Source organism: Nothoprocta perdicaria, unplaced genomic scaffold (assembly GCF_003342845.1).
Source record: "Nothoprocta perdicaria isolate Ctin4 unplaced genomic scaffold, notPer1 scaffold_24, whole genome shotgun sequence".
Lineage (NCBI taxonomy): Eukaryota > Metazoa > Chordata > Aves > Tinamiformes > Tinamidae > Nothoprocta > Nothoprocta perdicaria.
In genome coordinates, this window is record NW_020455466.1 from 3040035 (window position 1) to 3052370 (window position 12336).

The following is a 12336-nucleotide window of genomic DNA, read 5'->3' on the forward strand; positions in this document are numbered from 1 at the left end:
TGCAGTTAAGCAAAGCATAATAAGGGGAAAAAAGTCCATGAGTGCAGAGTATGTTACATTAAAAAGGCAGCTAAATACATTTAAAAAAAAAAAAAAAAAAGCATTTCTTCTCTGAAGCAACTGCCTTAACTTAGACACAAGTTATTTCAATGCAGAATCAGTGCTCATGTTTGTTTTAAGAAAAATGTCAAAATCTCAGGAGAGAACAAAAGTTTTACATTTGATTTGATACCTGACATTCTCCCTGAAATCACAGCACTACACAATATTTGTTACCTTTAAGACAGAAGATTTAGCTATCTCTATACTCTTATGGAATAATATATCAGAAAATTCAGTTCAGAACTGGACAACTACTTGTCCATATTACTGCATCTTTCTTCATAGACACAAATGGTGTGCATTGTATTTGAGTGTTTTTTCACTTATGCTTAACGAATACAGATGTATCACCAGCATTTTCTTGGAAATATCTTTCCAAGAGCTTAACTTCATAAAGACATCTAAGATACAAAGGGTCAACCCAGTTACCTTTCATAYTAGTTTTACAAGCATTTGCTACAAACACAATTTCAATATTAAACACCAATCATCAAGGTAAAGCTGAAGATAATGCTCATTGTGCTTTGTTTCCTAGAAGTCTAGTTCACACAGAAGAAAACACCACGTAMAGCACTTTTTAAAGTTCACACATGTGTACAGTTGGTAGACGGTGGTGTGTCTATCCGACTTTTATTTTCCTTAGCGTCATTCAGAGGTGACTCATTACCTATCTGGCATTTGAAGACTTGTTTATAAGCCTTCCTAAAATTTTCGGAGAGGAACGCATATATAATCGGGTTCACGGAAGAATTGCTGTAAGCCAGGCAGTGTGCAGTTACTCTGAAGAGGAATGAGGCCTGAGTCAGTGGGAATACTCCAAATTCAGCCCAGAGATGAATGACATGATGTGGCAGCCAGGATATGCCAAAAACCACTACCACCACCAACACAGTCTGTGCTGTCTGAGACAGGGAAAGAAAACAAAACACAGATAAGCACAGATAAGCACTTGGAGAACCAGAACTGTTTCAAAATCATTATTTGTAAAAGCCAAAAATACTGAAAGAGAACACACTTTAGCATGCTTCCTAATGATTTTGCTTCCTGCACTTTATTTTGTATAGAGAACTACTTCAAAAATGACGTAAGCCCTGAAATTCCATAGTAAACAGGAAATTCATACTTTTGCTCAGAAGAAAGGTGCGGCATTTTTGATTCGCTGCACAATATCCTAGCTTTTCGTGAGGTGGACATAAGCTTGACGCAATAAAATGACAATATGCGTCTTCAGACTAATCCGAATCAAAGGAGCTGTATTTTAATATGGTGCACAAAGATATCTGACTAGAATTTAAAGAGGGCTCTTTTTATAAATAAAGGTAGTTCAGAAAGGTAACTCTCAGAAGGCTGCCCAGGGAGGTTATGGAGTCTCCTTCTCCGGAAATCTTCCAACCCCGCCTGGATGTCACCCTGTGCGCCGTGCTCTGGGTGTCCCTGCTGGAGCAGAGGGGTTGGACTAGATGATCTCTAGAGGTCCCTTCCAACCTCAACCATCCCGTGGTTCTGTGATTCTGTGAATGCTTTTTGAGTATCTCCAAAGAAGGAGACTCCACAGCCTCTCTGGGCAGCCTGTTTCAGTGACAGATTCCTGCAACAGGCTGCCCAGAGAGTTTGTGGAGCCTCCTTCTTTGGAGATCTTCCAGTCTTTCTTGAATGCAACCCTGTGCCACGTGCTTTAGGTGTCCCTGCTTGAGCAGGGGGAAGTTGGACTAGATGATCTCTAGAGGTCCCTTCCAACCTCAGCTATTCTGTGATTCATTCACTGAAAGACCTTAATGCAGTCAAACTGATTTTGATCTAATGTCTAACAAAGCAGCAGAGGCTTTTTTGAAAAGTCTCTCTATTAAGCAATAAATTTCTGTGATGGAGTGATACGACAACATTCTGTGATGCAATCTGGAGAAAACGACAGAAGTTAGGAGCTTGAAGTTTTTGGTGATTGTATGTTGCTTTTGACAATCTGGAAAATGAAGCTGGCCAAACACTGAGTTTAGAAAAGTGTAACATAAATAGTAAACTTCCTAAATGCACACCTCCTGACTCCATTCTTATTATTTTCACAAGAAAGGGTCATTAATTTCATTAAACATATAATGACAACTAGAATATTAGTATAGAATTTTCAGGTTCTGTACACATTTCTCCAGGACATAATAGTCAAATTATCAATGTTTTCTTTAGCTTTCATTTACTTCTTCAGAAAAAGCAGTTAGTGCTTTTGCAATTACTAAATAAATTATTCTCTAACAGGCACCTCTTTCAATTAAATCACTCCACTAATATAACCCTAACACTAATTCCAAGCACATTATGTTATGAATTATTAAAATTACTATATTAACACTTCACAAAGTTGATTTTTCTGATAACTTAGTCCTTTCTCCATTTTAACTCATAAAATTACCTCCCAAATTAACTCATAGAAGTGACCCATGGAGTGATATCAATTTCAGCACACAGAATGCCTAGACACTTCACTTCTCTGTTGAATCTGGTCTATACTTACTGAATTGATTAATGTCTGGTGTCATTTAAGCTGACCTTTCTAATCTAATAGGAGCTAACTTATAGAAAAAAAGAGTTTAATTACTATGCAAATAGGAMAAATAATTGATGAAAAATACTGTTGCTAGTTTGCTGAATTTCACAACAGAAACCAACAGACATTACACCTATTGTAAATATAATTTGTTTAGTCTAAAAATGTCTGCATAAACATCTGTTCAGCCCTATTGAGTTTAGGTTAGTACTAAATAACAAGTTATAGAAGAAGAAATATTTTCTGTTTCAGTTCTAACAATGAAAATGCATGCAAACAAAAAAGTAAAAGTACTACTGAAAGTAGTTCCTTCTCTGATGATTTCTAAGTATTAATACTCCAATTGAAAAGAAATTATCATAGTATTGTTACTTCATAAGAAACATATTACCTCAATTTTTTCAAAATTTTAAAAATTACAGCTGGAAAATCACTGATTTTCAATAGAATGTATAGGTGCAACTGAAAGCTGAGGATGACCATGTGTCTTTTATAACTATTATGCTTACAGTATATCATACCTAAAGAATAAGTAATATGCATAATGGACTGAAAATCCTGGCAACACTTGTTTTTAATCCACTATTTCTCCTGAGCCTCATTTCAGGGCTTACCTTCATATCATCAGCAGCACTATAACTTGCAACCAAGGTAACAATAAAGAGCAAATCTTATTTACCTAATGAGATCTTGCTTAGGGTTTCTTATTAGCAAGTAAAAAACAAATGAAACTAAATTTCAGCAGTTATGACTTTTACACTTTTTTGTGTGTGTGAGAAAATAGCAGAAAAGAAATAACATTTAAATAAGTTTCTATTTTCCTTTTTTTTTTCAATCATATTACAAATTATTTTTAAGACTCTATTGTTGAAATTTTTACACAGTTTTGAATAAAGTTAAAAAAGAATCAGGCCTGGAATACAGAACAAATAATGTATTCTTAGCACAGCAATGGAAGAAGAAAAATACAAAAACAGAAAACAAACGCTAGTGAAAACAAAGTTGCTTTAAAAAATGTAAGTTAGGATCTTAGGATCAGAAACTTTTTAAGTGAAAAATCTTTTATGTTTCTTTCTGTTTGTTGTTTTGAATTACGGGGCACCCCAGCAGTCTTGAACATAAGTGTAATGCTTTCCTTTGCAATATGCAAACTAATTCATAAGCCGGATCTGGCCTTTATTTCCAATTTCAATATTTAGCACATAGAGAAATGCAAAGGTATTTCCAATTTGACCATAGCTTACCTGAGAGAACTGATGGAAATATATAGACCACCCTTGAGAACTACACTTTTGCTAAGATTAATTGTGCATATGTTAAGCATTCTGCTGAACCAGGATCATACTGCTTTTAATTCTCAGAATTAAATCTTTTTCCCCTCAAAAATAGAGAAGGCATAAATGATAGATATTCACTGATGAGCCCATGTATCGTTTGCATTGCAGAGAGTTTGCATGACCATATGGTAATAGTGATCAGATCAAATGAGCAAGAGCCTTAAGGTTCTTTCTGACTCTGTGTTCATAAACTGAGAAGTTAGTCAAATGATTAATGTGGTTAAATCTCCTGAAAAATCGGAATCCTATTATATCATCTGACAAATTCACTATATAAACACATTTCAAATAGTATTCTAAATTGCAAAGCTAATATGCTTTAAAGACCTTTCACAATTCTGCTTGCATCTAAGGCATAAGTCTTGAACATGAGAGAATAAAAAAGATTTTACGGAAAATAGAAAGGAAGTGAAAGAACTACAGAATCAGAAAGTTTCTTATTAGACTCCTCATCACAAAGTACATTACCCCTTATTTGGAAATCACATCATATAAGCTAGAAATTCTTCATAAACCATTTAAATTTAAAAAAAAAGTATAAATTTCACAAGGAAAAATGGTGCTGTGGCAAAAGAAACATTTATTTTAGGCAGTCTCACAATGTCTAAATTTCAGATGCTCCCAAGTCCAAAAAATATGGCCTTTGAGTAATGACTTGACCCATTGTGATGGAAAATTGAGATTAGAAAAGATCTCAATTTTTGCTAAGTTCAGGGAGACACAGAGTATATCATTAAATACATGATTTCAGATCTTTCTCTTCTTTATGTCTTTAGAAACAAATAATATAGTACCAAATTAGCATACCCATAGAACTAATATATAAACAAATAGGAATTGGTAATGAAAGTGATCTACCTTTTTCTTGGATGCTTCTGACTTCTTTGACATGTTTCTCAACTTTTTATGCAGATGATTAAGAACCTGAAAAGATTAATTTGCATCTTGTATTTCATAATTTTCTGGATTTCATAAAACATATTTTAGAATATGTCTCTGGCACTACATGAGTTTCTTACAAACACCAATGATCCAATTTACACATATCAGAAGTGCGTGGCATCAGATCCAATGGAGTTACATATGCGAATCTACATGAATTTACAGATCTGGTGCACACCACCACTGAATTTTTATATAAAAATAGAGCTGCACCACATTACAACACATATCACAGTGAACAAAGCAATAAGTTGAAACCTAGACTGCAATGAGAATTATCAATCTTTTTTTTTTTTTTGATAAAGATATCAATGGTCTTAATTTAGGTTGATCTTTACTGCATGTAACATAAAAAGTGTATGTTTTGAGTCAGAGCTTTTCTGAGCCACCTGCATATTTGCTCTCTTCAGATGGATGGTTGGTTAAAATAATATGGCTGTTATTTGATCTTCAGAAATAAGTTTGAACTTTTAAAAATAATTTATACTATGATATATTTCACACAGGTATCACCTTTATCAACAGTTTGAAGTTACTAGTGCACTTCGTGGGAGGTTTTTTGTTTGTTTTTAAAATATAGCAAAATTATTTATCATCCAACAATAGAGTACAAATTTTAATGTAAACTTAAGATTTTAGATAGTGTATGTCAGGAACACGCTCTTTTTTTTATCTGCASCTATCATTAACTGAATTTAATATACAAATGATCAGACTTGCCAAAGGGGTGGCGAATATGTTCTTCAGCTGAATATGTTTAACAAGTTGTAAACCATCCAGTATCAAAAACTGAGACATTTAATTAAACTCAGAAGTTTAATTAAAATGTGGCAAAAGGAAATGTTTATATATAATGTAGAGTCAGATTACAGAGCTCAGGGTTCCATGATGACAATGTTAGTCACACTTTACATAACTAAAAAACGAATTGAGAACAGTTAATAAATATGAGCACCCAGGATTAAAGCAAACATGCAATTAAAGATTTCTGATAGAATATAACACTGTATTTGAGGCTGAGAGGGAGACTTAATGAGGTGGGGAAGAAAGTAGAAATTCCCTTTCATATTTCAGGATTTTTTCTCTGCTTTCTTTTAAATGCTGGCTATCCACTATCAGGACAGGATACTGGATAAGACAACCTACTGATTTGATCCCACATGGCTTTTATAACTCTTAGAAACATATATAACATATATTTTAAAATAGGACAGCATTTGTGAATGATTGTGGCTCACCAGTGGATTCAGTTTTTAAGTGACTACTCTTATCTATCAGGGAATCATAAATAAAAGCAAATAACTTACTTCTGACATAGTTTGATTTGAAATGTAATTGATGTCTGTGTGTTTGTGTAGATGTAAGAGTCAGACCTGCATAAATAATACCACTTTGTATTCTGAAGCAGTAGCCAGGTACTACCAAGCAAACCTGAATACAATTTCTCTGAGAAGAGACCCTTCCCCCTTGTCCATGAGGGTACAGACCATAAGAAAAGGCCAGAACAGGCCCCAAGATCTAGCAGAGGACAATGGACATGATCCTCTGGTACTGATGCTCTTCATTCTCCTGCTGTCACCATGTCAGTTCAGTGACAGATGAATTGAAGGGATCAGTAAAAATGAATTAAAAAAAAAAGGGGGGGAGAAAAAGAAAAAGCATGGGAAAAAGATGGTGAAAATTTTTTCCCATTACTGTTGCTTCACCTAACATGCATAATCCTTCCTCACATAACTTAAACAGAAAGGCTTTTTCTATTGAACTTCTCCAAAGTCCTGTCTCCTGACATATTCTCAACTGTTCTGTATTTTTATTGAGTCCAATACTAAAGTTGGATAAAAATTATCCCAAAAGTCAAAACTAAAAAAATCTTTTTTTAAAGATTCCTTTATTGTTGTTCTGAAACTCCATTGCATGCTTGCATGACATTTCTCTCTCTCTTTCTCTCTCTCTCCAGTCCAAAGACAGATACAGTCAGATACAGTAGTCAAAGCAGTTATTTTGGATATTTTGTAGTGTTGTGAAGATTTGGATGACAATCTTCCAATGAATCCTTCTCAACTTTTCCTCTTTTGGGGTATATGCATATTTCATAAAATAAATATATGCTGCCTCTACAGCAAAAACATTCTAGCTATGCATGGTAGCGTACCAGATGGTACACAAACCAGCAGCATGAAACATAGGCAGAATTTAATTATCTATCAACAGCAGTGGGAGCAGTGGWACTCAAGAGATCAGCGGAAAAGCTGTGGAGTCCTATTAAGGGTTATGTTTGTACACAAATGCTACAAGGGCGATCAAAGACCCCTCTGCTAACAGCCCTGGTTGAATTGCTTCTCTAGGGCAATGAATAATGTAATGTTTCTTCAGTAGCGGTTGTCACTTCACCTGAATGAATAATAATTCTCTATTTCTATATGTGCCACTTCTTCTTCTATCAGACTGCTCACCAAAGGAAYATGTAACTCACACAATGAAATACTCACTTTGCCAAGATATAAGTACACAATCTTTCCTAATAAGATGTTATATCATGAAAGTACTTGGCTCTGTGGGAAAATTAACTCTTTGCATGAAGCTTTACTAATAATGCCTTTTGTATACGTGTTGATGAGAGATTGTATCTGGCTCTCAGAAGGAATAGCTTTTCTTTTTTTCTGGAGATGCAGATGGGATTCTGCAGAAGAAGAGTTAAGTTCTTGGGAAAAAGGATGTAAGAAAAGTGGTGTGATCAAAGAAATAAAAGGAGTTGCATGGTGGACAGCACTATCAAAACTATCTCTGGTCACATATTGTAGTATTTGGATTTTGTCTACAAGGAGACGGTTATCTTTTTGTGGGTGTGTTGCAATTAGTTGCTGGGGCCCTCCTTCAGATGGTTTGAGAATTACAAATAGGCCCGATGACAAAACAGGATTAAAAGGGGAATTTTCATTAAGAAAAAAAAATCTTAAAGCACCTGTGTCTTATTCATGCTTGAAGAGTCTGTAATTATATCTATTCTCAATCAAAGAATGTAAATGATTGAAATCTGTACCGTTGAAAACCTGTTAATCTGTTAATACTGTTAATAGTGTTGAAAGCTGTTTCTGTTGAAAACTCTTAATCATTCCACTCACTACACCTTTGTTACTCCTTAATTTACCCATTTCAAATTACATATCAGGAAAGCCTGCCCAAGATGACAGGAATGAACCACCTGTTTAAYGAAACCATAATGTGGTCATTACATTCTGGACTGTATTTTATAATATGAACCTGATTTCAAGTGCCGCTGCCTGAAATCCATTTGTCAAAGTAATACTGTTACTTCTATTGTCACAACAGATGTTTCACCCTCTTCCATTTAATAGTGTCTCTAATGTGTCATAGTCTTTTTCTTTTCAAGGTAGATGAGCACTCTCTATTAAAATTTTCCCTCACATTAAGATAAAATCTTAAGTGAAGAACCATATAAGCTTGTAGTTTATGGTGAGGCTCCAGCTTTTTATGACRTATTATTAAACAACTCTATAAATCATATGTTACTTTCCTGAATTCATAATGTTAAGAATGACAGGTAGTAATGGAAGCAAATTTTCTTATTATTTCTTAAAGTTAAAAAAGTGGTGCAGGGAGGAAAATGAAGGTTTTAACATTAGACGTTTATGAAGGGAAACTATCTTAATCATATAACGATTCCCAAGATTTTCAAAGTTTGCTAATGACTTTAAGTGCCCAGCCTACAGGTCTGAAACAGGTTGGTCATTCAAGGAGTGAAGCCTCATAGCTGGGAACTCAAAAGAAGACACACCCCTAATCAGCTATTATCTTGCAGTATCCTGGCATATAACTGTTAGAAGCTCATTGTGAATTTTTTATCACTTTGGCCTTTCAAATGGATTACTGAACCAATGTTACAGCAGTGTTGCAAATCACACACATACAAAAGAATTAAAATATATATATATTGAATATCATGACAAGWCATTTCAACCTGTCTTTTGTATGAGGTGCTGTGAGTAACTCAATAATCACTGCTCCTCTGGCTAGAGAAGTAATCTTCTTTAAAGAGCTGTCTGTGAGCCCTCGAGCCAATGAAACATGTTTTCTTACAGATCTGTTTTCTTGATTATGTTTCCAAAATGAAGTTTCTCCTACACCATCAGGAAATATGTACAGTGGTTTTTCTGTGTGGATTGCCTGATGCTTAGTAACACTTGAGGGCAAACTGATTCTCCTTAAAGAAAAAATATGGATAGTGTCTTTTCACAAAACTAGGAAAAAAACATTCCTTCTGACATCTCCATTGCTACATCAAATGTGGTTGAAACTCACCTATAATATTTGTGGTAAAGAAAAGAGGATAGCTGTACACACCTGATACAGAACATCATTTCACAACTCTCTGCCTTAAAAATGCATCACATGAGACAGCCAGCTCTGATTTTGTGGGAGGACACTTACGACTACTTCAGGATTTCCCTAATTTATAACACTATTGTTGCCTCCTGCAGAGAGATCCTAGTAAAATATGAATCTAAATAATTCATTATTCATATCAGAGAGAGATATAATTTATTTAAACTAAGAGAGAGAAAAGGAACTCAACTCCTTGGAAAAAAAAAAAAAAAAGAGAGACTTTCAGAACTAAAAGTTCGATTTCATTTTGTGGAAAAAAAGAACTGCCATTAAAAAGTCTGGAAATGGCGATACATTCAAATAGAGAACTGCATCTCTCCTATCTCTCCTTTGTCTAAATCGACTTCATCAGAAGATTATGTAAYTTAGCAGACTCAGAGTTCATGAAAATCAGTCAAGTCCCTAAGAACCTAATGCATTTACCTTTACACTTCTGCAGCTCTTACACAGCCTGTGTATGCACTGAGCAGTCAAAATTATCTAGCATATTTCACASTATTTTAGCAATAACCATAAAAGCTCACAATGATCAGCTTTGATTGAAACCTCTGATAGAAGTGATGGCTTTGACAAATTCAAAAGTCCAACTTTGATTTTCAACTATTATCATCCTTGATTTCTCCCTAACTCTGCCCAATGTGCTAAAATATTGCAGTTGAAGATTTGACAGTGGGTCTTAATGAGGGCAGGAATGAACCTTCATGCTGCAACATATGAGTACATTATAGACCCTCTTACAAGGACATTTTCAGTTTTATTGACCTGCAGGAGATATCTCTTAGAACTCATCCTGTTAGGCTGGATCCTCCGGCTTAATGCCATGGCAGGCAGGATCACACACACAAACCAAGCACGGGTGAGATCCTACTATTGCAGCAAATTAGGACTGATTTTTTTAGTGCGATTTATATTGACCTTGATCTTATTAACTTGTTTTGGACATGTCCTTCACAGTTGGGATTTTTGTTAAATTACACATTAAGACAGACACATTACACCTTAAGAAATATGTTAAGAAAACATCCGTTTTTCTATGAATGCACTGCAAGAACATGGTGTGTTCTGGTTAGTAAGCAGAGTAGCTTATATTTTGTTTAAGCAAACATTTGCTTATTTGAATAAATCTTTACTTTTTCTATAGGGCAAGATCATCCTATAAAACAGGACAGTCATAATTTTGAAAGACTTGTTTTTAGTGTTGTATATCCACATTTAAAAGGCTCTGAAAATGAAGATGTTTTAGCTCTTAAAATATAAACAGAAATTCTTAATATTTGACAAGCCTTCCCTGCTTGTCACATTCAAGAGCAGAAAAAAAATATATTTTTTTTAATTTGAGAACTGACTTTTTAACACRTAAGCAGTCCTTACATGCAAGAGCAGACCTTTCATCTTAAATGTTGATTACTTCCCTGACTACAGATAAATCCTGCTACTAGAGGGCTGGTACAGGCGCAGTCCAGGAGGGCTTGTAAACAGCTTGGCAAACAGCAATCTGTAACCTACACCTGATTAACAGCAAAGGGTGGGAACTGCACCAGAGGCTGCAATTAMCAGCAACAGAGAATGTGACTGTCTCTCGCTGGAGCAGAAAAGTCCTTATGGAGCTGCATTTGGGCACTCTTACTGCTTTTTCCTGCCTGATTCATCGCTTCCTACCACTACCTGYCCTTGCTGAATGCAGACCTAAATCTGTGATCTGCTTCACCTGGGACAAGGTGAGGGGCATCTCACAGACATTGGGCAGCACCGTGTGCTAAGGGTTAGTGCAAATTGATGGGTTTGTACTGTATTTTTTTTTTAATTGAGTTGCATTTGAAAGAATCGCAACACTTTGCCTGAAGCCTGAACAACTTGTTGCTTGGCTGCACTTTACTTGAGTTTAACTCCTTACGYGCAAAGCAAGAAAACTGAAGTTGTGTTCACAAAGGAAGCAGCAGGATCGCAGGGCTTCTTAACGCTCTGAGCAAGGGAAATCTKGCAGAGGCTACGGCAGCGTTCGCCTGCACAGCCCTTCTGCCCTCACCTTTCTGTGCCCTGCAACACACATGTGCCCCAACCATCCCCTCCGCTGTAAAGCTGCTGCTCTCATAAACTAAACTCCCCTTGTCCTGCTGCATCACATCACTGTTGCCATCTGACAGCACCCTGTCTCTCCACACCCCCAGAGATGTCCCTACACCCACAACAGGCTCCATGGACGCCCACAACTACAGCCCCACACCACTACCCTTACCCGCTCACCCCACCTTGGCGTAGCAGAAGGAGATGAGCAGCAGCGGGAGCAGGTAGCCGAAGACAAAGGTGCAAACCACGTAGACCTTCTTGTGGCGCGGGTTGGGCCACTGGTCCCAGCAGAAGGTCTGGTTGCTGGCATCGCGGTGGAAGAGGCGCTGGTGGTGCGCCACGGGCGAGGCCATGGCGAAGGAGAGCGCCCAGATGAGCCCCACGCCGAGCAGCGCGTTGCGGGAGACGCGCAAGGCCGAGGAGCGCCGCGAGTGCACAATGGCCACGTAGCGGTCCACGGACATGGCGGAGAGCGTGAAGATGCTCACTAGCATGGACACGGTGAAGAAGTAGTGGATGAACTTGCAGATGAAGGCACCCAGCACCCAGGTGGGCAGTACGTAGACCGTGGACTGGAAGGGGATGCAGAAGAGCAGGTAGGCCAGGTCGGCGATGCTCAGGTTGAGGATGAAGATGTTGGTGGTGCTGCGAGGCTTGCCCGGCTTGCTCCGTGCCAGCACCGTGATCACCAGCGAGTTGCCCAGCACCCCGAGGGCGAATATCAAGCCAAAGACAATCAAAGTGATGAAGTTTTCGATGCCGATGCCAAAGAGGGGCTTGCCCTCCGCCTCGGGCGGCGCGGAGAGGTTGAACTCGCCGGTGCCCGAGCGGTTGAGGAGCTCCGTGGGCACTTCCCGCAGCTCCATGCCAAAGTTTGTGCAGGAGGAAGCGGGCGCGCCGCTCCCGCGCAGCGGCCGCCCACCCCTCCGCGCGGCTCCGCGCGGC

The 12336-nt window shown here is 37.6% G+C and overlaps 1 protein-coding gene across 1 annotated transcript; it reads right to left on the reverse strand.

Annotated features, from left to right (window-relative positions):
• Window positions 1–198: 198 nt before the first annotated feature.
• Window positions 199–12257, reverse strand: GALR1 (galanin receptor 1). Its single transcript, XM_026039738.1, has 3 exons — window positions 11574–12257; window positions 4837–4902; window positions 199–1004 (listed from the first exon to the last, which is right to left on the reverse strand). The coding sequence occupies exons 1-3, from the start codon at window positions 12255–12257 to the stop codon at window positions 687–689; spliced, it is 1068 nt and encodes a 355-aa protein (XP_025895523.1). The 3' UTR covers window positions 199–686.
• Between the last annotated feature and the right edge of the window lie 79 nt (window positions 12258–12336).